The sequence below is a fragment of the Antechinus flavipes genome, chromosome 2 (assembly GCF_016432865.1).
Source record: "Antechinus flavipes isolate AdamAnt ecotype Samford, QLD, Australia chromosome 2, AdamAnt_v2, whole genome shotgun sequence".
NCBI lineage: Eukaryota > Metazoa > Chordata > Mammalia > Dasyuromorphia > Dasyuridae > Antechinus > Antechinus flavipes.
In genome coordinates, this window is record NC_067399.1 from 520,833,045 (window position 1) to 520,860,576 (window position 27,532).

The following is a 27,532-nucleotide window of genomic DNA, read 5'->3' on the forward strand; positions in this document are numbered from 1 at the left end:
AGTTATGAGACTCCATATGCAAACCACAATTTAAGAAGCTGAGCCTTATAGCAGTCCCCCACACTTCCTCTCCCCCCACAAAGAAATAATCCTAAAATCTTAACCTAGATAAATGTAGTAACTTCTGTGGCCTGGAGATGGGAGTCCCTGTGTATACCTAAAATCTTGCAAAGTCTTTGTTTAGTTCAAATGAAATGACATTGTTAAAGTGCTTAGCTACTGGCACACAGTAGCTCCTATATATGAAAGATGAAAATTAAAACACTGTGTGACAGAAGCAAGGTAGTAAAATGAATTTAGGTAAAATGCCAGTAATAGTACACTGCAAGTTAAATAGGATTATGAGGACTGGCCTACTGAAACAAATGTCAATTTCAAAAGGTATACAAAGAAAGAAAAAAAAGACCAAGCAGAAAATTTACTACAAATACCAGATTGTGAAAACAAGTTTTCCAATTTATTATTCTACCAAACAAGGCAGCACCTATGAGATATTAAAAATGGCACTAACATTTAAAAACTATCACAAGAAGTATAATGGCAATAACTATCAATAACTTTTAGGGTTGCAAATAACTTCACAAATATTATTTGGGGAAAAAATGACATTTTTGCCCTCATATGCTAGAACATGGAATTTGTCTGGAATCACAATTTGTCAATGTTCTGAGCATGATTTGAAGTTAGTTTTCTCCGATTCCAGCTCTGATGCTCTAAATGTGAACTACATATAGCCCAGAATAAAATAACAAAATAAAACAAAAAATACTGCCTTATAAAACATAAGATGAAAATTTCATCTCAGCTACAAGGTCACCAGCAAGATGCCACAAGACAAAGAGCAAGTTAATAGCCAATTAAAAATAATCCCAAAACAAGGGTGTAGAGACAAGAACATAATACATCTTCTGTCGAACTCTGTAATGCTCTACATGATGGGCAAGAGAACGATTAAAGATAGATCACAGTACAATGAAATTAATGTAGTAAATTTTAATCAAGAGTTGAAATATTTTGTTTACTACAAATTAATGTTTTTTCCTTAAACAGTGGATAGCTGGTCCTGATTCCTGCTGAGAGTAACATTAAGCTTTACTTGCCTGGCAGGGTGCACTCAGAGGCTGAATTTAAAGAAGGTGGATGAGGTGGAAGACTCTGGAAATGAGTAAGGCTAATGACTGTGTAATTTTGCCTCACTTGAACCCGATTCATGGGCAAGTCAGGACAATTCACTTGTGAGTGATTTATAACACAGTCTAACTTGTAAAGGTCATGGTTCTAGTATCGGCAACTGTCACAAGGGTCCTAAAGTGACATCTAACGATAATCATGAGCAAGAGAGAGGAATAGTTATTCTATATTGCACTGATATAATGAGACGTGGATACCCTTATAAAGAACTGACAAAGAAAACAAATGTTAAAAACTATAAGCTCCTGCCTTGTACTTCTCATCTCTCTTACTGTACCTGCTGCAGGATCCCTGAGTTGCTCAATACATACCTGCTGAATGATTGAAATGCAATTTGGTTTTGCCTAGAGGAGAAATATTTTCACCACCATTTTATGAATTAAGTTGTCATCATGAAGGGTATACGAATATGCATATAAAATAATCATCAAGCATTTATTAAGCAATTACTAAGCATCGTGCTACAAGTGAATGATCCTTCCTCTCAAGGAGGAAATGGTCTGTTGTAAAGACAAAACACAAAAGAAAAATAATTGTACTGAGAAATACTTTCCCTAAATTCTCAAAAGGTCCTTAAGGATCTGAAATAACAAAATCTCAAAGTAAAAATCCACTTTACCACTTCCTTATATAGGGGTTTAATAATTTATCCGTTAATATTGCCATAAATATTAAATTACCAATATTATTTCCAGAGAAGAAAGCCCAAGCTTCATGATGGACACTAAAAACTTAAAGTTGATTACATTTTTGTTCCAAAATGTTAATGCTGATCATTGCTTCTGAAGTTGTAGAGTAGAAAAATACACTGAATCTAGAACTGGAAGATTTGGGGTCAAACTCTGGCTCTGCTACTTTCTGTGTGATTGGTGTGATTGAACAAGTCACTTTTCCTCTTCTAGCCTCAGTTCTAAATCCAGAGGGTCAGACTGGATTTTCTCTAAGATTTTTTGCCAAATTTAAATTGTTACACCTGTGAAAGATTTCTGAAAAAGAGTAATTCATGGTGTTCGTCTCTCTTACTCCAGATTGTTTGCAATCTAATAAATAGTCATAGCTAAAAGACGTAAGAGTTGAAAGGAATCTTGGTTTTATGGATTAGTCTCTCATTTTATAGTTGAAAAAATTGAAGCTCAGTTAAGTAACTAAAGTCAAAACATGTAGGTAGACAAAGTAGCAGAACCAGGAATGGAACTCAAGTGAAACGACTTTCAAAACTAGCACTATTTTCATTATATTTATTACAGAGTTTTCCATTCTGGCTTTTCTTTTTTATGTCTGTTGCTTTTTAAGTTGTGGCATATTTAAAAGTCTCAAAAAAAAAAAAATCTCAGTGAACTATGGTCAGAGAGCCAGTCTCAGAGCCACAAAAACTTAAGATTCAAATCCTGCCTCTGATACACAAAGTGGTTCTGCAACCCTGGACCAAGTCACAACTTTTTAAAGATTCTAGGTAATTTTCCAAGATTGAAAGTTGCAGAAAGGATGCAGACCTCTACCTCCCTAGTAGAAATTCCTCACTCAGGAGTTCCCTAAATCAAGGAAATCAAAGGTTCAAACCTCCCCTTACTCAAAATTATCTACTTTAGTCACCCTAATTTTTAAGTTGCTCTCATCTTCTAACTCATAATGTTCCATTATTTAAAATAATTTTTAAAAATCTTTTCCACTGCTTTTAATTAGTATCTTAGTTTGGAACAAAAAAAGCAAGCTATTCTGACGTGATCCTTTTCTCTTAGGATCAGTAAGTGGGAAAGGCTTCTATATCTAAGCAAAAAGCACATTTCTGATCCTACTAATGAAGTTTCCTCTTAAACATAATAAAATAGAATTTAAGAGAAATTAATTCTGCCATTCTGATCTAGATCTCGTGATATATCTACTTTAAGTGAATTTGATACTGTATATGAAAAATTTTATTTTATAAAATTTTATTAAAAAATTTTTAAATGAAAATTTTATAAAAAAGAGAGTGTGTGTAAGAGTTATTTTATTTGATGAAAGAAGTGATGCAAAGTGAAATGAGCAGAACTAGGAAATCATTATACACGACAACAATAAGATTATACAAAGATCAATTCTGATGGATGTGGCGCTCTTCAACAATAAGATGATTCAAACCATTTCCAATGGTCTTATGATGAAGAGAGCCATCTACATCCACAGAGAAGTGTGCATCACAAGATAGCATTTTCACTCTTTTTGTTGTTGTTTGCTTGCATTTTATTTTCTTTCTCTTTTTTTTCTGGTTTGATTTGATTTTTCTTATGCAGAAAGATAATTGCATAAATATGTATGCATATATTGGATTTAACATACATTTCCAAAATTGTTTATACTGGATTACTTGCCATCTAGGAGAGGGATAGGGGAAGAAGAGGCAAACTAGAACACAAGGTTTTGCAAGGGTTAATGTTTAAGAATTATCCATGCTTTCTTTGACAAAGAGATCTAACTCGGTTTCAGTTGATCATTGATGGACAGACGCAGCTACACCCAAAGAAAGAACACTGGGAAATGAATGTAAAACTGTTTGCATTTTTGTTTTTCTTCCCGGGTTATTTCTACCTTTTGACCCCAATTCTCCCTGTGCAACAAGAGAACTGTTCGGTTCTGTACACATATTATATCTAGAATATACTGTAACATATTTAACATGTATAGGACTGCTTGCCATCTGGGAGAGGGGATGGAGGGAAGGAGGGGAAAAATCGGAACAGAAGTGAGTGCAAGGGATAATGTTGTAAAAAATTACCATGGCATGGGTTCGGTTCTGTCAATAAAAAGTTATTAAAAAAAAAAGAAGAAGAAGAAGAATTATCCATGCATATGTTTTGGAAAACAAAAAAATAAAGAAAAAAAGAAACTCTAGATTCAGATACAAATTACATACAGATATGTATAATACAAAATAGGAAGGTGCAGCTACTAAACGAGAAAGAGAAATGACTAGGTATTTCAGGAATAATTGATTGAGGGACTGGGGTCCCTCAAGGAAAAGAAAAAGGAAAGCTTTTTCAAGAGTACTGAATATCTTACACTAATGACTGAAAAAAAAAATGTCATATCAGATATTCATATTGTACAAGTGGCCTTGGGGGAATTAAGAGATATAGTCATCTACATTAGTAAACCACTCACTTGAGCTATATAGCCAAGCTTCAGTTTGGAGATTTTAATATATTAACTTCAGGTAGACACGAATAGCCAAAAAACAAAACATAAAACAAACAAACAAAAAATCCTTCCATGTCAGGTCCCTAGTAACTAAACTAGCCCATGTCAATCCAGGGGACATAGGGGGTCTGGATCACAGGTTATGCACTTCTCATGTAATATAATGGACAATGGGTAATGTGTTGTCAAATATCATCCTGAGTCTATAGGCAAGACTCAAGGAGACAGACTCAAGTTTTAACTAAACTTTTTCTCTTTTCTTCAACAGCCTATATACACTCCTTAGCATAACAAGTGTATTGCAATAGCCTCCTAATTGATCTCCTTGACTCAACTCTCCCCTCTCCAACACAGCCTCCACACGACTGATAAAGTAATATTCTTTAAACACAGGTCTGATCACTTCATGAACTTTTTCTCAAAGTTATTATGGATCCAATGGCCTCCACTGCCTATAGGATCAGCTTCACTATTATATTCCTTCATACAAATTATATTTCAGGCCAACTAGCCCACTTGCTAGTTCTAAATATGACATTCTACCTTCTATTTCTGTGCCTTTGTATATTGTTTCCATGCAGGTATGTACTATACCTCTAAAGCCTCTACTAGGTAACCTATTCAACATGTAAAGGACTGCTTGCCATCTGGGGGAGGGGGTGGAGGGAAAGAGGGGAAAAATGGGAACAGAAGTGAATGCAAGGGATAATGCTGTAAAAAATTACCCTGGTATGGGTTCTATCAATAAAAAGTTATTTTAAATAAATAAATGAATGAATGAATAAATGAATGAATGAATGAATAAATTTCCTTTTCAAAAAAAAAAAAAAAAAAAGCCTCTACTAGCATTGCTTGTTTTATTCAAAGTTCTGCTTCCATTCTATTTCTAACATGAGACCTTTCCTCAACTTTTTTTTTTTTTTTTTTTGCAGAGACAACTGGGAGTAAGTGACTTGCCCAGGGTCACATTGCTAGAAAGTGTTAAGTGTCTGAGATCAGATTTGAACTCAGGTCCTCCTGGCTTCAGGGCGGTTCTCTATCCACTACGTCACCTATTAGTGTAACACTATTATTCACAGGACAGTAAGACCTAGGTCTCCAACATGCAGTGGTTTATGGGATAAGGTCAAAAATGATTAAAAACCTATATTAATGAGGAAAAAGGACCTAATTATATACTGAAGTATTATAGGAGAAAATGTATTGTTATTGCTTGGAACACTGCACTCATAATATGTATGCTCAGCTAGGTGATACAGTGCAGAGGTATCAAACATAGTCTACAACATTCCAGGGTTCCAACAGAATTAAAATGTAATCGTGAAATACTTAACAAAACATATAAAATTACAATAGAACATAATGTTAGTATGTGATTTTCTAAATGGTTCACAGAGATTCTTATAGTTTAGTCAATCCTCTTTCTATTTCAGTCTGATTCTACTGTTGGAATAGATGGAGCCCAAGACCTAGAATCAGGAAGACTTGAATCTTCCTCAAATACTTTACTAGTTGTGTGAGCCTGACCAAATCACCTAATTTGTCTGCCTCCGTTTATTCAACTGTACAATGGATATGAAAGGACCCTTTTCCAAGATTGTTATGAGGATCAAATGAAGATATTTATAAAGCATTTAGTATAGTGACTGGAATAGTTTCCTTTCTCCCTCTCTTTCATTTACCTATTAGATCCACTTCTTTGGTGGTTCTGTCAGGAGTGTGGTAACTATGGTAACAGTACAGGGAAAAGAGGAATGGGAGTATGTGTAGGTATATTAGTAGCTTACAAGAAATAGGTGGTTAAATGAATAGATGGGGCTAAAGATGTAAGGGTTCTTAAGAAGTACTGATCAGTGTGACAAATTGGCCCTTAACTTTTTGTGTCACTCTTTTCACAATATGGTGAAGCCTATAAACCCATTTTTGTTTCAAATGCATAAAATACAATGCACATGATTACACGGGGTATAGCAGTTAATGAAAATAAAGATGCAATCCTTCCCCCACTCCTCATCCAAGGTCACAAACTTCTACACTTAATAGATCCAGATTCTACTGATTACATACATGAGTTAGAATGATCACTAAAGTAGAGGAATAGCTATAGTTCCCAGAATATAGAAGGAAGAGGTTTTGAAGATACTGATTTGATTCTTTTGTGCAGCCACTGCATTTATAATTCTGAAATGCAGCTGAGTAGAAGGTCTCAGGAAAGATGACTGATACTGTTTGTCTCAAGCAGGGAATGGCAAATTAGAAAGAAAATATTAAAGTGGGAAGAAAAGAATGGCAAGCTGTTGTTAGATGTATGTGTGCGTGTGGTTATAATTCAAGTGTTTCCAAGTAAGACTATTCATTTATCTTTTTTATTAAATAAAACTCTAAGATCCTTGAGGTACAGACCATATTAATTTCATTTTTGTATTTACAATAGCTCATGCAGTGCATGCCCATAATGGCAACTTAATGAATGTTTGCTGAACCTAAATAACAAACTGAATATGGAGATATATTCCAATTTGCCAAAAATCCGCCACACATGCAGAAGACATTATTTAAGATCATAGTTCTGATATCATCATACTAAACATATAAAAGAACAAATTTCTAAATTTTGGAAGTGTAAGGTATAATAGCATTTACAGATTTAGTTTCTTGGAATAAAACCTAAAATTGTTTTAGAACACAGAAAGTGGTATGTTATGTTAGAATTCTTTTACAGAAGGGGATGCTAAACAATCAGTAGATTTTAACTTAAGCAGAACAGGACATTTTCAGACCTTGGCAGTCTTACCTCAGGCTAGTTTTTTGGGGTAGGGATTCCATATAGTACACAACAACAACAAAAAACTTTCATAAGTTACTTTTAACTGTAAGCTGTGTTCCCCAAAGGCGCTCTGATCAATTTAGATTATAGGACATGATGGAGGTTATGATGGCTGAGGTATATACTGTTGATGGAGCTGTAAACTGATCCAACTGTTCTGTTTATCAAATCGGAATTGTGCAAGAAAAGTCTTCATAACCTCTAACCTGCAAATTGTCATAAACTATCCATATCCTTTAACCCCTGAAAATTCTACTACTAGACATATATCCCAAGAAGTCAAAGATAGACATGAAGATTCAATATATATCAAACTATTCATAGCAGACACTTTTGTGGTAACAAATTGGATTATGGTTAAAAATACAGCAAAGTATGATACATAAATGTAAAGGAAGATTGTGCATTAAGAAATGTCAGATATGAGAAATGTAGGAAATTTTAAATGAACTGATAATAAACTGATAGCAAAACAAGCAGAATCAAAACAATATATAGTGACTACTACAATGTAAGTGAAAAATATCAATAAAAGGAAGCCAAAGTAAATAGATGAAAATCCAGCAAAGGACCTACAGGAAATCCAAGGAAAATCCAACACCGAAGCTGACAATAGGAGAAAAGTATTACCAAAAATCTGACAATGATACTGTATTTATTTCTAAACAGGCATAAAACACTATTCAATAAGAACAGCAATTTATCAGTTGAAACTGACAAATGTCCTATATTATGCCAGTCCTTGAAAAAAGGAGAAGAAATAAAACAAAAACAAAGCAAATGAAAAATGGTACAACTGTTGGGTCTAAGATTTATAATTTATGACTAACAAAATTATTTATTTTTGCTTTTACTTATGGATACTCTTTAATGTAATTAGTTTGAAATCAATAAAAGAACGCTATTAGTCAAAAGATGTCTGAAGACAGGACAACCTGGTTATGCATGGGTCTAGGGACATAGTCCAATGACATATATATAGACCTAGATTAGCAATATGTGTAAACTTAGGAATAGATACTAGCTAAGGCACAAGTGGATAAACATGATCATATAGCTCTTACTTAGGCTGGTAAGGATTCTCTCTTAAGAAAAGTAACAAATGGTAGACTGTCCAAAGGACTAATCAAAATTTCATGAAATTGGTTCAATGGGGGAAAAAGCATTGGATATGCAATCAGAAGAACATTGATCTAGAGCTGGAAGAGATCATGACTATTATCTAGTTAAATCCTCTTGTTTTAAAGAAAAAGAAATTAAAGCCCAGAAAACTTAAAATATAGAACCAAGAGTAGGTTCTGAACCTACAAGGGTAGGAACTGAATTTGAAAATCAGCTCTGCCACTGATAACATAATTAGGTCACATAGCCCATATGAGCCTTCATTACCTCAGAATTTGGAAAATGAGGGGGGATGGACTAAATGACTTCTAAGATCCTTCCCTTTCAGCTATATATCTAAATAAATCTATACATGGTAAACATGGAATCTGACCAATTTTTACATGAATTTTTAAAGGTGAGATCAACTCACCAAAGAGAAATATCTTACTTGCAATACTTAGTATACTCTGATACTTCTTTTCTCCAACATTCATTTTAGAGAAAATCATTCAAGAAAAGAAATTTTAAAAAATTAAATCTAAGACAGGATGATAATACTTCAGTATTAACAAAACATCCTTAACATCATTAGTGTAGGTATTCACTCTCTACATATAAAAAATTCCAACTGCTCTGCACTAAAAATGTGCTAAAAATAATCTTCGGAGATGTAATGGCTATAAAACAAAAATCCCCAAACCATTCCACACCTGCTGTCTCATCTCACAAAGAGCCTTTCCAAACTTAGCCTACCTAATTCTCACAACATACTATCTCTGAGTTCATACTCAAGTCTTTCTAGCTAAGTGGTTCTATCAGAATGTGTTCTCTGCAAGCAGAAACTTCAAGAATCCAGGGTCACCTCCACATCCCATTTTGTCATTGAGTTGTTTCAATTGTGTCTAACTCTTTATGACCCCATTTGAGGTTTTCTTAACAAAGAAACCAGAGGTCCCAGGATCACATACTAAGTGTCTGAGGCTGGATTTGAGTCTTCCTGCTCTGGGACTGGTGCTATACCACCTAGCTGACTCACATTTTACAGGGGAACTGAAATAGAACTTTAGGTAGCTAGATAGGAATGGAAAGAATATTGGACTTAAGAGTCAGGAAGACCAAAATTCAAATCCTGCCTGAGAAGTTTATTAGCTTGGTGAATCAGAGTGAGCCACATATTTAACTCTGTCTCATTTTCTCATCTGTAAAATCTTTGTCACAGGATTGATCAATAGGATAACATGCAAAGAGCTTTGTAAAAACCTTAAAATGTTATACAAATGTTAGCTATAATTATTATTTCTGCTTCAGTGGATGTAGATAAAAAAACTTAAAATTTCTCAATTTGAAACACAGTTAATCTCATTTATGCATTAGTCAGGCATCTTGCAATTGCAACCTTGAAAAAGTGATAAATATAATGTCTAAGAATCAAATAGATGTAATAAATTCTAAGCTTTAGTTCAAGCTGTTTTTTTTTTTTAAACATAAAATCCTTAACAAACTTAGTTTTCATGGGACCAACTATAGTTCCTGAAGACTTAAAAGGAAAAATTCAATCCACCTCCAGGAAGAAAACTAATAAAGTCTGAAGCAACTTTGCTAATGCAGGAATCTGTTCTGCTTCACTAAACACTTTTCTAAGTTTTTCTTACTTTGTCAATGGATAGGGGAAAGAGAAGAGATTGTATTGAAACTGAAAAAAAAAGTTATATTTACAAAAAACCCACAGATGATTAGAAGCAAAAACCTGAAACAGAATTAAAATTAAAAGGTAAATAGGAAGAATGAAGGTGACAACAATGATCTTTTAAAAATTTTTTAATGTTTCATTTTTGTAAGACTTTGTGTTCCAAAATTTTCTTTCTTATTTTTCCCTTCCCCAAGACAGCAAGGAATCAAATATAGGTTAAATATGTGCTACTCTTTAAAACTTATTTCCATATGACGAGTTTGACTAAAACATATTCAATTTCCTCTGGTTTTGAAAGTTAGTCACATATTATTAAAGATGTTAAAGTTTGATTCTTTCAGTGGCAAGTCACTTATTCTGATAATGGTGGATAATTAGTACTGTTGTACTTTGTAAGAGTTTCCTAAAATACCAGTATGAAATTGATCAACTCATGCAAAAGACTCCCTTCTCCTACACTTTCAGAGACCTAAGGAAAAAAATTGAAATTAGAATAATTGAGTTTTTTCCCTTTAAGATAAGTATATGTGACAAAATTCAGCCAATATCTGAAAGCAAATTATTATCTTAAAATTATTATCTTATTATTATCTTAAAAGTCAAGAGTACAAGTCAAGAACACCCGAATTTGCTTCCACCTCTGATATACATTGGCTGTGTCACCCTGGACTCGTCATTTAGTCATTGAAAAAAATAAAGTTGCAGAGAATAAAAAAATAAATTTATTTTCCATATCATAAATACCTGTCTTCAGGATAGGGAGAAGATCTGTGAATTTATTGATCCAGGGAATTCTCAGGTGATAAAACTAGAGTTTTCCCTGGAGAATTCCCTGGATCAATAAATTCACAGGTCTACTACTTCCTATCCTGAAGACAGGTATTTATGATATGGAAAATAAATTTATTTATTTATTTGATCTTAAACATAAACATAAATCAATTTTTAAAGTTCTTCTTGATCTGAAATTCCATAAAATGAAATGACAAAATCTCTATAACACACATAAACACTCTTATTATTCTGTCCTATCACAACAGGACAATGGCCTACCTGGCTTGTTTAGCAAGGAAAAATTTGGGAGTCTGCACAATCTTTTCTAAGAGAAGGCCCCAGGAACTATGTGCTAAGTGAACTTCTTATCCTGACTTAGTCTATAATAACCTATTTTTAAAATTTACTCTGATGAATAACTATTTTAAAAAATCAGTATTCATTATACTGACACTACTAATAAATTGTTAACTACTGTGCCTCAGGGATAAAATTTTGTGTAAAACAGTCCTATAATAATACTCATACATATTAATGAATGTATCTTTTAAGCATCTAATGGGGAAGACAACTTGCAAAGAAATACATACAAAGAGTTTTCTGTTCTAAGTTGATAGAGAGAAGCCAAGAAATTACCTGAACTTTCCCTAATTACACCTGGAAACAAAAGTAAATCAAACCTCTGAAATAATTCTAGAGTAAGAGAATCCACAAAAAGACAAAGTGAAACAATTTTCCTGTCCAAGGTAACTTAGGACTTCAGGAAAGGCCTTAATCACTTGGGTAAAAAAGGAACAGAGCCCCGGTGCAGACAGTGTTCAGGTAAGCCAAGAGGAAGCTCTCAGCCACCAAACAGAGCAGCAACTAAGCCCTATAGTCCAGGGCCAGCCTGCAAAACTGTCAGCCCAGAAATCACAGGAACAACAAGCATAACTAGACTGGGTCACTCTAAAATGGTGGGTAAGCTGTCAGCCTCAGAGGCCCTGATGCAAAAAAGTCAATGAACAGGGCCCTGGCCTGCAGTGCAAGAAAATCTTGGAACAATGTCCTCTATATCCCAGGAGCAGAGCTTAACTTTTAAAAATGAGCAAAAACCAAAAAAAGAACCCCAACCATAGAAAGCTACCATGGTGAGAAGGAAGATCCAAACACAAATTCAGAAGAAGACAACAATGAAACCTCAAAGGAGAACACAGATTGTTCTCAAGCCTAAAAAGTGCTCTTGGAAGAGCTCAAAAATGATTTTAAAAATCAAATAACAGAGGTAGAAGAAAAATTGAGAAAAGAAATGAATTATGCAAAAGAACTATGAAAAAAAGAGTCAGCAGCTTGGAAAAGAAAACACAAAAATATATTGAAGAAAACAACTCTTTAAAGAATAGAACTGGCCAAATTGGGGGTGGGGGATGGAATTCACTGAAGAAAACAACTTCTTTAAAAATAGCACTGGTCAAATGAAAAAAGAGTTATAAAAGCTAACTGAAGAAAATAATTCCTTAAAAATTAGGGTTGGGCAAGTGGAAGCTGAGGATTCTATAAAATATCAACAGTCAAAGAATCTCAAAAAAATGAAAAAAAAAAAGTCAAAAATGTAAAATACCCCATTAGAAAAACAATTGACCTGAAAAATAGATCCAGGAGAAATAATTTAAGAATTACTGGACTATCTAAAAGCCATGATCAAAAATAGAGTCTGGATCATAAAGAAATTATCATGCCCTGATATTCTAGAACTAGAAGACAAAATAGTCATTGAAAGAATAAATACACTGATCACCTTCTGGAAGAGACCCCAAAATAAAAACTCCAAGCTATTGTAGCCAAATTCCAGAATTATCAGGTCAAGGTGAAAATATTGAGAGCAGCCAGAAAGAAACAATTCATATGGTAAGGAGACACGTTTAAAGGATCAGAAGGTCTTGGAATATGACATAAATAGGATGAAAGGAAATACAGTTAGTAATCATAATTGTGAATGTAAATGAGATGAACTCTCCCATAAAATGGAAATGGATAGCAGAATAGATTAAAAACTAGAATCCTACAATGTTTATAAGAAACAGTTGAAGGAGGGTAGTGAAGGAAGTAAAGCTAGGTGGTGCAGTGGATAGAGCACCAGTGACTGAAGTCAGGAGGATCTGAGTTAAAATCTGGACTCAGACACTTAACACTTCCTAGCTGTATAACTCTGGACAAATCATTTAACTCCAACTGCCTCAACAAAAAAAAAAGAAAGAAAGAAAGAAAGAAAAAAAAAAAGAAAAAAGAAAAGAAAAGAAACAATTGAAGGGGAGAAATACAGAGTAAAGATAAAAAGCTGGAGGAGCAATCCTCATCTCACACAAAGCAAAAGCAAAAATAGAACTAATTTTAAAAATAAAAAAAAAAAAAAAGAAAGAAACCACATTCTAAAAGTTACCACAGACAAGGAAGTAATACCAACACTAAACATATATGATCCAACTAATATAGCATTCAAACTCTTAGAAGTTGAATGAGTTGCAAGAAAAGACAAACTATACCAGTGGGAATATCAACTTTCCCCTCTCAGAACTAGATAAATCTAACTACAAAATAAACAAGAAGTTAAGGAGGTGAAAGGTGAATAGAATTTTAGAAAAGCTGAAGATCTCTGGAGAAAACTGTATGGATATAAAAAGGGATATATCTGTTATTCAGCAGTACATGCCACTTCACAAAAAATGATCCCATATTAGGGCACAAAAACCTCACATTTAAATGAAGGAAGAAATATTAAATGTATCCCTTTCAGATCATGATGTAATAAAAATCACATGTCATAAAGGGCCTGGAAAGACAGATTAAAAATCAATTGCAAACTAAATAATCTATCATAAAGAATTCTAAAGGGGTCAAACAACAAACTATGGAAACAATCAATAATTTCATCAAAAAAACCAAGACAACATACCAAAATTTATGGAATGCAGCTAAAGCAATACTTCAGGGAAATTTTTTTATTTCTCAATGCTTACATAAATAAAATTTTAAAAAAGTAGATCAATGAATTGAGCATTCAATTTAAAAACCTTGAAAAAGAACAAAGTAAAAATCTGCAATTAAACATCAAATTAGAAATTCTGAAAATCAAAGGAGAGATTAATAAGAAAAAAATAAAAGTTTATAAAGTATGTTTCAATCTACATTAAAATTCTATCAGTTCTTTCTCTGAAGGTAGGCACCATTTTTCTTCATGGGTTCTTTGAATTGTCTTAGATCATTGTATTGCTGAAAAAATAGGTTATTCACATTTGTTCATTATACTATGTTGTTGTTACTGTGCAAAATATACAAAAAACTAGTAAACTAATAAAACTAAGCTCTTTTATAAAAAAAAGATGAATCTTTGGTTAATTTGATTTTTTTAAAGAAGAAAATCAAATTATTAGCATCAAAAATAAAGAGGAGATTAAAGCAATAATTAGAAGCTCTTTTGCCTAACTGTATGCCAATCTGGTGATTGAAATGAAATGGATAATTATTTACAAAAATATAAATTTCACAGATTAACAGAAAGGAAACAAAATATTTAATTTTGCTAAAGTTTTGTAAAAAAAATATTGAATAAATCACCAGTGAACTCCCTGGGATCTCTATAGCCAGATGAATCTGCAAGTGAATTCAACCAAACATTGAAAGAATAATTAATTCCCATACTATATAAAAAACTTGGAAAAATGGATGGAGTCCTACCAAACTTCTTTTTATGACACAAATATGGTACTGCTACCTAAATCATGAAATCAAAATAAAGAAAGAAAATTATAGACCAGTTTTCCAAACGAATATTGATGCAAAAATTTTAAAATAACAGAGAAGAGATTACAGCAATTTATGACTAAGATAATATACTATGACCAGGTGGGATTTATACCAGGAATTCAGGGCTAGTTCAATATTAGGAAAATTATTAGCATAACTGATTATATCAATAACAAAAAACAATAGAAATCATGTATCTCAACAGATGGAAAAGATTCTGACAAAATACTGCACTTATTCTTATTAAAAACACCTGAGAATGGATAAATGGAACTTTTCTTAAAATGATAAGTTTTATTTTTCTAAAACCATCAGCAACCATTATCTGTAATAAGCTGGAAGCCTTGCTATCAGAGATGAAACAAGGATACCCATTATTACCACTAATATTCAATATTGAACTAAACATGTTAGTTTTAGCAATAAAAGAAGAAGAAATAAATTGAAAGAATTTTAAATAGGCAATGAGGAAACAAAACTATCCCTCTTTGCAGATCATATGATGATATACAGAGAGAATACTAGAGAATCAACTGAAAAACACCTGAAACAATTATCTTTAGCAAAATTACAGGATATAAAATAAATGCACATAAATCATAAGCACTTCTTATGTTACCAACAAAACCCAACAGTAAAAATAGAGAAATTCCATTTAAAATAATTGTAGATAATATAAAATATTTGGGAGTCTACAAACCCAGAATTACATAAACACATTTACAAAATACTTTTTACATGAAATAAAGTCAGATCTGGAAAAACATCAATTGGAGATGTTATGTTGTGATACCCATTCAATTCCCTGTCTTCTCTCTGGGTGTAGGTGGCTCTTTTCATCAAAAGATCATTGGAACTGGCATCAATTATCTCATTGTTGCAAAGAGTCATGTTCATCAGAATTGATCATCATATAATATCAATCATTTCACTTTGCATAAGTTCATGTAAGTCTCTCCAAGCCTCTCTAAAATCATCCTCCTGATCATTTCTTTCTATAACATTTGTATACCATAACTTATTCAGCCATTCTCCAACTGATAGGTATCCATTTAGAACTGAGTAAAATTTATAATACAAGTCATTCCCCAATTAATAAATGGTCAAAGGATATGAACAAGCAGTTTTCAAATAAAGAAATTAAAACCATCTGTAGTCATATGAAAAATGCTCTAAATCATTATTAAGGAAATGCAAATCAAACAATTCTGAGATACCACCTTACATTTATCAGAATGCCTCATATAATAGAAAAGGAAAATGACAAATGTTGGAGAGCATGTGGGAAAATTGGGACACTAAAGCATTACTGGTGGAGTTGTGAACTGAACCAACTATTTTGGAAAGCAGTTTGGCGTTATACTCAAAGGGCAATCAAGCTGATTTTATACCCTTTGATCCAAAATTGCCACTAATAGGTGTTGTATGCTAAAGAGATCATAAAAGGGGAAAAAATACCTGTATGTACAAAAATATTTACAGCAGATATTTTTGTGGTGGCTAAGAATTGGAAATTGAGGGGAATGCCCATACACTGGGAAATGACTGAGCAAGTTGTGGTATATGAATGGAATGGACTGCTATTGTGAGCAAGCAGATAGATTTCAGAAAAACCTGTAAAAACTTACATGAACTGATACTGACTGAAGTGAGCAGAACCAGAACATTATACACAGTAAAAGCAAGGCTGTGTAATGATCAACTATGACTGATTTAGCTCTTCTCAGCAATACAGTGATTCAAGTCGATTCCAAAAGACTGGATATGGAAAATACTATTCAGGATAGAGAAAGAACTATGGCGTCTGTATGCTTATCAAAAGCATATTGTTTTAACTTTTTTTATTTTTTCATGGCTTTCCCCTTTTTTCTTTCTTCTTTCACAACATGACTAATGGAAAAATGTTTGTTGTTGTTTGTCCTTCGTTTTCAGAGGAACATGGCACCGCGTGATGCCATGACAAGCAAATTGGATTTACGTGAGGGAGAGCTGTGCAAGATCACCTACCTCACCTACTCTCCAGAGCCATCTAGGTCCAGTAGTCAGATACAGATCATGACAACTGGAGATGGACTTGGATGCCAGTGGGAGAGCTTGATCTTAAGTGTTTTAACAGCTCTCAGTTTGACACCCACATAGTGATGAAGATTAGGTAGAAATTGAGATAGCCTCTTTCACCTTGTCAAAAAAAACTCAAAACCCAAATATTTAAATAAATGTTTAAAATAACTATGTATGTATAACCTATATTAGATAGCTTGCTTTCTTGGAAAGGGTAGAGGGCAGAAAAATTTTGGAACTCAAAATTTTATTAAAAAAAAAAGGAATGCTGAAAATTATCTTTTTGTGTAATTGGAGAAATTTAAATTTTTGAATTTTATATATGTATGTGTATACATACAGACACACAACAGCATTCTTTTTAAAATTTATTCCCATTCACATTTACATATTTGGAGTTAAGACTGTGGCTAGTGCATATTCTATTCTTCTGGTTCTGTGTTGTTGTTTTACATTATTTAATATAAAGGTCTTTCTATATTTCTTTTAATTCTTCATGCAAGTTATCTTAACTGTTCTATAGTATTTCACCTCATAAATGTGAAATGATTTAACCCTTCTTTTATTGTTGGACATTTGGGTTATTTCCAGTTTTTTCTAGTACAAATAATGATTTAACATATATTTTAACACATTTAACAAGTATTGGACTACCTGCCATCTAAGGGAGGGGGTGGAGGGAAGGAGGGGACAATTTGGAACAGAAGGCTTTGCAAGAGTCAATGCTGAAAAATTACCCATGCGTTATTTTTACCTTCTGAATTCAATTCTCCCTGTGCAACAAGAGAACTGTTCGGTTCTGCAAACATATATTGTATCTAGGATATACTGCAACATATCTAACATATATAGGACTGCTTGCCATCTAGGGGAGGGGGTGGAGGGAGGGAGGGGAAAAATCGGAACAGAAGCGAGTGCAAGGGATAATGTTGTAAAAAAAAATTATCCTGGCATGGATTCTGTCAATATAAAGTTATTATAAAATAAAATAAAATTTAAAAAAAAAGAAAAAGAAAAATTACCCATGCATATGTTTTGTAAATAAAAAACTTTTAAAAAATTACAAATAATGCTGCTATTAAAAAAAGAACTTTTACAAGATAGCTTAAAGCTGGGCATGATAGTACATAGTGTAATACTAGTTATCTAAAAGGCCAAGAGCTTACATGGACAGCAGGATGTCTGTACTTAGAATGAAATCAGTACAGGGAAAAAGAAGAGTAAGAAGACCAGTTCAAATTCAGGCAGGAAAAGGAACAGGGCAAAATTTTTAGGCTTATCAGAGTGGAACCCAGTAATGAGAAGCCACTTTATTTCTAGTCTGACTCAAGACAGAACCATTTCTTGGGGAGTAATGGGTGAGAAGTGGAGAGAAATAAAAAATCAGTTCTTCAATATATATTTCCAACCATAGAACCTCATCTTCTAAATTTGTTCTGCTATAACAATTCTCTCCCCTGCCAATCATTTAATTAATGTGCTTTAAGTTAGTGCAAGTTTTACAAATTTATAATTATGTTCCATATTTACAACTCTTAGTATTTGTTGCCATGAATTATTTCATGATTTTTCTTTTAATTAAAATAATATCATTGATGAATCACCTGTACTGAAATTTGATTACAAGCTGTTAGATTTAATGAAATTGCCAGGTACTTCCAATGTTAAAATCTGAAAATGATTCAGTACAAGTTTTTTTTTTTTTTTGGGGGGCAACTGGGGCTAAGTGACTTGCCCAGGGTCACACAGCTAGGACGTATTAAATGTCTGAGATCAGATTTGAACTGAGATCCTCCTGACTTCAGGGCTGGTACTCTATCAACTGTACCACTTAGCTGCCCCGTACTATGACAAATTCTAAAAAATATGTACTGAATCATATAATAAGGTTCCATTGTATTAGTGCAATGCCTGTAAGTTGTAAGCATTAAATGCTGATAATTTTTATTCAAATAAATGCACATAACTATCAAGAAAGTACAGTAATCCAGTAGAGTGTTTGCTAGTATTTTTCTTGTATAAAATTATTTAGCATGTTTTTCATAACACTTTTTCATTCACTTTTTAAAAAAAGTTGAGTTGGTGATGTTACATACTTTATCAGGTGGAGTGAATATTATGAAAGTCAGGTTTCATCTTGTTAACAGTGTCATCAAAGAAAATTAATTTTCTATATATTGAAGATTGATCTCTAATGTTGACTTTTTCTGGATCTTTTCTATGTCCGTCATGCAGGGTACTACTATAAATAATGGGATGAGTTAAAAAAATGTACACTAAAAAACAAACTGCAAAGAGCAATGGCTAAATCTGTGCCAAATATTCTGCTAAGAGCTTGAGAATACAAAGGGGAAAAACATTTTTAGCTTTCAAGCAGCTCACAGATGAACACCACAAATAATTACATATAATCAAGACACACATACGTACACACAATAAGTTAGAGATAATAAACAGAGACAAGGCACTAGAATTAATAGAGACCTGGAAAGGCTTCTAGTTAAAAATAGGATTTTAACTAGAATTTGAAGGAGGCCAGGAGACAAGAATTAGGGCAGAGAATTCCTGGAATGGTGGACAGCTAGTTAAAATGCATCCAATAGGGAGATGGAATGTGTGTGTCTTGGGGAAGGAGAGTAGAGGTTGGAGGAACAATTAAAATGTAAGAAGTCAGGAGGGGATCAGGTTACAAAAGACCCTGAATGCCAAAAAAATTTATCATTGATCCTAGAGGTGAAAAGGAGCCACTGGAATCTATGTGCCAAACAAGGGGGTGACAAGATCAGATCTTCAATTTAGGAAGATCAATTTAACAGTTAGTATAAGATGGATTAGTGGAGAGAAACCTGAGGAAGGAAAACCAATCAGGCGGCTATTTCCACAGACCAGATGTGAGAGGATTAAGAGCCTGAACTAGGCTGGTAGCAGTGTTAAAAAACAGAAGGGGGAATATGAGAGACTTTTTTTTTCACAAAGATAGAAAGCAAAGGGCTTTAGCAACAGACTGGACTGTAAGAGAGGAGTTGAGGATAACTCTTCAACAGGTCTGTGTGACTAGGAAAACAGCTAATAGAAATATCCACAGTAACAGGAATGTTTGGGAAATTAAAAGAATACTCTCAATTCTGGACCCCTTTGAGTTTTACAGTCTATAGGACATATAATTCAAGATGTCTAAAAAGGAGCTCACTTATCCAAATAGCAATTTCTATTTAGATAGTGTTTTAAGGATTTCTCACTTTCTTTAACATCAGTTCTGTAAATTAGATGGTGTTACTTTTGTCCCAACTTAACACAGTAAGAAACTGAGGTTCAAAGAAGTTGTGATTTGCCCAGATCCACACAGCTAATCTCAGAGCTTCTTCTCTTGACTCCACAGCCAGTGCTTTTTCCATTACACCTTGGTATGTACTAGGAGGGCTAAACTTGAGTTTGAATCCCACTTCTGCCATTTACTTCTCTCTCTCTCTCTCTGTATGTGTGTGTATATATATATATATATATATATATATATATATATATATATATATATATATATATGTATGTGTGTGTGTATGTATATATGTATATATGTATATATATTTACAAGTTATATACATGGATAATTTTACAGCATTGACAATTGCCAAATCTTTTGTTCCAATTTTTCCCCTCCTTCCCCCCACCCGTTCTCCTAGATGGCAGGATGACCAGGTACATGTTAAATATATTAAAGTATAAATTAAATACAAAATAAGTTTACATGTCCAAAGCGTTATTTTGCTGTACAAAAAGAATTGGACTCTGAAATATTGTACAATTAGCCTGTGAAGGAGATTTTTTAAAAATGCAGGCAGGCAAAAATATAGGGATTGGGAATTCAATGTAATGGTTCTTAGTCATCTCCCAGAGTTCTTTCACTGGGTGTAGCTGGTTCAGTTCATTACTGCTCCACTGGAACTGATTTGGGTCATCTCATTGCTGAAGATGGCCAGGTCCATTAGAATTGATCATCATACAGTACTGTTGTTGAAGTACATAATGATCCCCTAGTCCTGCTCATTTCACTCAGCATGAGTTTGTCTAAGTCTCTATAGGCCCTTCTGAAATCATCCTGTTGGTCATTTCTTACCAAACAATAATATTCCATAATATTCATATACCACAATTTATTCAGCCATTCTCCAATTGATGGACATTCACTCAGTTTCCAGTTTCTTTGCCATTTACTTCTATGTTTTCGCTCCAAGTAACCTTTCTAGGCTTTAGTGTCTTCATTTTTCAAAATGAGAATGCTAAATAAGATGCCCTCCAATGTTTCTTCCAGATGTAGGCTGATAATGATTCTATGAAGCCACAATGCCCTTATTTCAACAATGTTTTCTTTGCTTAAAAATTTCTTTAAAAAACATACCAAACAAAAACTTCTCATTGTTTCATAGTCATAACGCTTAAATGGGATGCTTATTCACTAGATTTGGCTTTGAACCAATTTCAGTTATTTCAAAAAATTAAAATCATTTCCAAAGTATGAAGACTCACTAGTAATTCAAAAGAACAGGCAGCCAATGCTGAAAAATAGTCTGAATTAAATGTTCACAGGTCAGAGATTTACAGTGCAAAATGATTTCAGGCTACCTAACTTAATCTTCTCATTTTAACAATGTAGAAAATCAGATCCAGAGAGCTTGAGTGGCTTGTACTAGGTCACAAAGCTATTGGAGTAATAGAGCTAAGCATAAAACCCAAGTCTTTTGACTACAGGTCTAATATTCTTTCTACTGAACAATGCTACCTCTCTAAATGTTTTCTAAAAAATGTTTTTAGCTCTGACAGAATTACTAAAACATGTGCCTTCCAATATGATTATTATAAAGGGAATAATACCATTCTCCACAGATACTTTTTAAAAAATCAGTCACACCTTAACATTTATAGTCACACTTCTTTGACACAATACAAATTTAATCCTACATACATTTTAAGAATGACCATACTACATGTTTATATCAGAATACAATATTTTTTGTTTTGCAGCAATACCCTTCTTTATGATACCCAACACTTAACTGATTTTTTATAACTATGGCATGACAATAGGCCTTTGTCCTTTGGAAACTATCTACAATGACTCTAGGTTCCTAATCTGGATCATGGCAGCTAATTCAGGGCCTCTCATTTTACCTGGAGAATCTGAATTTTTTATCTCAAATGGACTAAACACTTTTCTGCCACTTCTCTGTTTGAGAATAATCTCTTATTCCATTTCCATCAAATTGGGTCTTCTCAGTCCAAAATACTATTATCTGCTAAATTAAACTTATGTCCTTATTATAACATTAGAGATCAATCTCCAATATACAGAAAAATAATTTTCATTGATGGTATTGTTAACAAGCAATGAAACCTGATTTTCATAAAGTTCACCCCATCTGATAAAAGTATGTAACATCACCTACTCAACTTTTTTAAAAAAGTGAATGAAAAACATGCCAAATAATTTTATACAAGAAAAATACAAGTAAACACTAAGTAGATTACTATAGTCTCTGGATAATTTTTATTGAAATAAATGCACATAGCAAAATAACTACATGGGCATGTATACATATATTGTATTTACCATATACTTTAACATATTTAACATGTATTGCTCTACCTGCCATCTGGGGAAGGGTGTGGGGAGGTGGGGAAAAATTGGAACAAAAACTTTTGCAACTGTCAATGCTAAAAAATTACCCATGCATACATCTTGTAAATAAAAAGCTGTAATAAAAGAAAAGAAATAAATGCACATAACTATCAGCATTTAATGCTTACAACTTACAGGTACTGCACTAACACAGTGGAACCTTATTATTTAATTCAGCACAGCTTGGAATTTGCCATAGTACATAGTTGTACTGAATCCTTTTCAGAATTTAGTATTAGAAGTACCTGGCAATTTCATTAAATTCTAACAGCGTGTAATCAAATTTCAGTACAGATAATGGCATTATTTTAATTAAAAGAAAAATCATAACTTTTTAACAAATATTGAGAATTATAAATATGGAACACAACTATAAATCTGTACAACTTGCACTAACTTAAAACATATTAATTAATCCCCCTTTCTTTCCCTTCTTCCTATTGCTGCTCTTCTTCAGATTACAAGGCAAATAAACATGTATCAGCCAATAACAAATACCACACTCCCATGAAAATCAAATAGGATCATACTAGAAAGGAGAGATAAAATATATTGAATTTCTTCTAGGCTTAGGGCCTTTTTTTTCCCTTTTTAAATTAAACCTGCCTTCATTCCTTTTAAACTTTGGGTTCACAGATTGATGAGTGATGCAATGATTTAGTTTTAGATAAACACATCCCACTTTCTCAGATATCATATTGTATGACACTATATTTTCTAAATCTATTAGAATAATAGCAGACTTTTGAAAAAGTAAAAAGTTTGAATTCAGCTTACATTACCAGCCCTATATTCTATTCCTTTTTCATACGGGGACCAGTGCACCACTTGTAGCAAATGTCCAAGGTGTGTGTTTGGAAATGGCCAAGTGGTATAGCGCACTAAGAGTCCTGATGTGAAGATGAACAAAAATAACGAAGAGTTTTTGGTCTCACAGAGAAAATAAAAATAAGGAAACACTTTTATTTATCCCATATATCTAAACAATTACCAAGTCTTTAATTTACAGCACCTCTCTCGAACATCCACTTAGTTGCTGTCTTGTCGATTTTACTTTCTTAACATCCTTCCTATGGATTACTGTAATAGATTCATATTCAGTTTTCCTATCTCAAACCTCTCTTCAGTCCAAGACACCCTCCACATAGATGTCCAACTGACTAGGAAACTGTGGAATTAATTATGACAGTCACCTATCTTCAATAAATTCTAATAGCTCCTGATTACCTAGAGGATCACAAACTTTTGTTTGGCAATTAAAGCTTTTCAGAACTTGGTCCCTTTCTACTTTTACAGTATCTTTACACAATCCACTCTCGTTCATTTTGGCCTGTTTGCTGTTCCACAAATACAGAAGTTCTATCTCCAATTTCTTGTGCCTTTGGACTGACTTCATTATTGCTTGAATGCCTTCCCGCCTCACATTTAGGATTCCTGATGGTTTCCTTTAAGACTCAGATTAAGTGCTATCTTTAATAAGAAGCCTTTTCTGATGTACCCCAGTTGGCAGTTTAAATTCCTTCCAAAACTTGTTAGTACTAACTTTGTACATATTCTGTATATACATAAATATGTCCATCAAGGTGGCACAGTGGACAAAGTGCTGGACCTGAAATCAGAAAAAAATCTTACTGATTTAAAATCTGGCTTCAGATACTTACTAATTGTGTGATCCTAGACAAGTCACTTAACTCTCTATGCCTCAGTATTCTCTATCTGTAAAATGAGCTGGAGAAAATGTCAAATTACTCCAATATCTTTGCCAAGAAAATCTCAAATGAGGTCATGAAGAGTCAGACATGACTAAATAACAATATATAAATATATGTGTGTATATACATATTGCCTTTACCTTAAGAATATAAGCTCCTTGAGGTTAAAGTGCTTTTCCCACTTTATCCAGGTAGTCAGAGGTGTTAAAAGAAATAAATGTTTGTTGACTGAAAACTTTTAAAAGACATTCCACTTCATTACACAAGGTCAAGAAAACTAATTCTGAAAATTTGCTCCCAAACACTGAACGTTGTTATATTTTGTTTTCTAGTTTGCACCTCTATTTCAAGGTTGAAAAATAGGGCAAAGTTCAAGTATCTTATATTTAATCAAAAATCTTGTTAAAAACAACTTGTCCACCTAAAGACAGTAAGAACAATCTCATCATTACTATACAAATTCTCAAGATGATTAAGTTAATCACAGAATTATGAACTATGGTAAGGAATGACCAGCAGGATGAATACAGAGAGTGGCGAGACTTACATGAACTGATGCTAAGTGAAACGAGCAGAACCAGGAGATCATTATATACCTCAACAATGATACTGTTTGAGGATATATTCTGATGGAAGTGGATCTCTTCAATAAAGAGAGTTAATTCAGATCAAAGATGGACAGAAGCAGCTACACCCAAAGAAAGAACACTGGGAAATGAATATATAAACTGCTTGCATTTTTGTTTTTCTTCCCGGGTTATTTCTACCTTCTGAATTCAATTCTCCCTGTGCAACAAGAAAACTGTTCAGTTCGGCACACATATATTGTATCTAGGATATACTGTAACCTATTCAACATGTAAAGGACTGCTTGTCATCTAGGGGAGGAGGTGGAGGGAGGGAGGGGAAAAAATCGAAACAGAAGTGAATGCAAGGGATAATGCTGTAAAAAAAACTACCATGGCATGGGTTCTATCAATAAAAAGTTATTAAAAAAAAAAAAAAAAGAATTCCACATCTTACAATAATACATTTCTAACATCAGACGTATTTTACTTTACTTCATGTGTACCAGACACATGCTTTAATGAGAGCTCTACTAAAAACAAAGTTGTCATCAATTAAAAAAACAAAAACAAAAACAGAATTATGAGCTATTTACTAGAATAAAAACTTTTATTTCTAAATTCTTTTTAGGTAGAACAACAGAAGCAAGCAAGCATTTGAGAAACTATATCAGGGCTTTTTAACTTTAGGGATACATGAATTTATAAGATGGGGGGAAATCACAATTTTCATTAACTTTTAACTGAAATTTAGAATTTCCTCCAATTATGAAAATCATTATTCTGAGAAGAGGAATACAAATTTCAAACCACCAAAAGAGTTGTTACATGGAAAAGGCCATTGTTCTATTGGGAAGAGATCTGATAAAAAGTAGATTCCAAAAAAAAGTAGCTATATTTAAAGAATTAACAACTATTTCTTAGGGAACTAATTTTATTATCATTATTTTTGGAAATGCATATGCACTTAACTTTCCTACAATGATGGAAGGAGTATAGTAATGTTAAGTGATTTGGCTGGAAAATTAAGGTTCAAACCTTGCCTTTATGTGACCTTAAGTTACTTTTCCCTGGGGGTGGGGGGGTGGGGTCTTGGTTTCCTCATCTATAAACTGAGAACACTGAAGTAGATGGTCTAAAAGATCCCTTCCAGTTTTAAATCTATAATCTTCCAATTAAATACTTGCAAATATCATACGAAATAATGCATAAGTCATTCAAATATCAGAATATTTGGAAACTTAGTAAAATATAACTTTTAAATACTTCATCAACTCTCATTCATAGCACTCCCATATCCTTGACACAACTGCTAATTTAAAAAAAAATGCAAGATACTGAGTGCAAATAAAATAGCTTTTACCTCTATAAAGAAAGCCATTCGTTAATTTAAGATATTTTATTAAGCTCTTATATAGCCATTTTTACACATGTGGTAGGCAAAAAAAAACAAATCCCCCTCTATAACTACATCAGTCAGTATTCAGGCCACAAGCATTTATTAAGGGTCTGCTAAGTGCCAGGTACTGTGCTAAGGAACTTCACAATTAAAAAAAAAAGGGTGAAGCAACACCTAAGAAAACAAAGTGCAACAAGCACCATACACACGTAATAAGCATCAACAGCAAAGCAGCCCAACTAGCGGATTCCAACTTTCTCCTTATTCCCCAAATCAGATTTCCTTCTATAACAGTAAATCGTATTAAAACTTTACTAAGTTTTACTTTATATTTCAGACCTTTTCCGAATTACTTCTTTAGTCTTTCTTAGTTATAAGAATTCATCTGGGTGAAGGTTTTCTGCCCCGTTGTTACTTTTTACTAAGAATCCTGGGAATGTTTAAGTCAAGGAGGGGAAGATGAGAGATGATCTCCCCCCCATTTGTAAATAAAAACAAAACATCCCCTGCTTTTTTCTCTTCATCCAAGGTGAGAAAAGGAAGGATTCCGTAAATTTATATTCCTTGTTTTTAGGGGATCGAGAAGAGAGGGACGATCGCTCTTCTGACCTCTCCACCTGCACCGCTCCCCCAAATTCAGCCTGTCCCTGAAAGATCCCACTATTCCCGCATAAGATGCCCCAAGGGGCACCCATGGTTTGGCCTGGCGACCGCTGCCCAGTTCTGTCCACCCTTGAGTCCCTGGGGGGAGGGGAGCGGAGGAGCCCGGGCCGGGCCGGGCCTGAAAGGGCAACGCTCGGGCCTAGGCGGCCGCGCCGGCCCCGAGGCGGCTCGCGCGGGCTCGCGGGAGCGGGCGGAGCGCGGCTCGGCCCGGCCGGCGTTGGCAGGCCGGGCCGGGCGAGGGCCGGGGGCGCGGGATAGGCTACCCTCGGCAGCCCCTCGGAGCCCAGCGTCCCGTCCCTCTCGGCCCTCGTCCGTCCTTCCCTCCTCCCGCCGGCCGGGGGAGTTGGGCCAGCGCCGGATGCGGGGAGGGGGCGGAGGAGGTAAACTCGTCCTGTCACTGCATCCGGAGAGCCTGGAAGGGGGACGCGCTCGGAGGGGGCGAGGCCGCGGCCCCGGCCGCTCCAGCCCTAGGAACCAAGCGCTGCCTCCAGCCCCATGTACCCGTCCCCAGCGCCTCACCAGGTCGTAGTCCTCCTCATCATCGCACATGAAATCATCCTCCATGTCAGACATCTTGGCCGGGAGGGGGGGAAGGGAAAGGGGGGAGGAGAAACTGGAGACGACCTCCTCCCACAATCCTCCGCGCGGAGCGGAGTCACCCCCTTCTTCCTCCGCGCCGCCCTCCTTTTCGCCCAAGTGAGGAGCGGGAGGTTTCCGTGCGGAACGACGTGCTTAGAGCTGAGGTGATCCGCTACGACATTGAAAGGGAGCGCGCAGCTATTCTGCCCGCCCTTCCTGCGAGGCGGTTGGTGCCTTAGCAACTTACCCTAGCAACTGAGCCCTAGCAACGGTGGGATCCGGCGGCCGGAAGCCTGGGCTGCAGAAGCCATGGGAGAGTTTTTGGAAACTTGACA

The 27,532-nt window shown here is 34.5% G+C and overlaps 1 protein-coding gene across 2 annotated transcripts in view; it reads right to left on the minus strand.

Annotated features, from left to right (window-relative positions):
- The window catches only part of COPS2 (COP9 signalosome subunit 2), a 49,824-nt gene extending 22,579 nt beyond the window's left edge, over nucleotides 1-27,245 (minus strand). For both annotated transcript variants that reach the window (XM_051980611.1, XM_051980610.1), the window contains exon 1: nucleotides 27,138-27,245. In XM_051980611.1, coding sequence (XP_051836571.1) covers nucleotides 27,138-27,191 — 54 coding nt within the window. In that variant the 5' untranslated portion in view covers nucleotides 27,192-27,245. The remainder of the gene's footprint in view (nucleotides 1-27,137) is intronic.
- Between the last annotated feature and the right edge of the window lie 287 nt (nucleotides 27,246-27,532).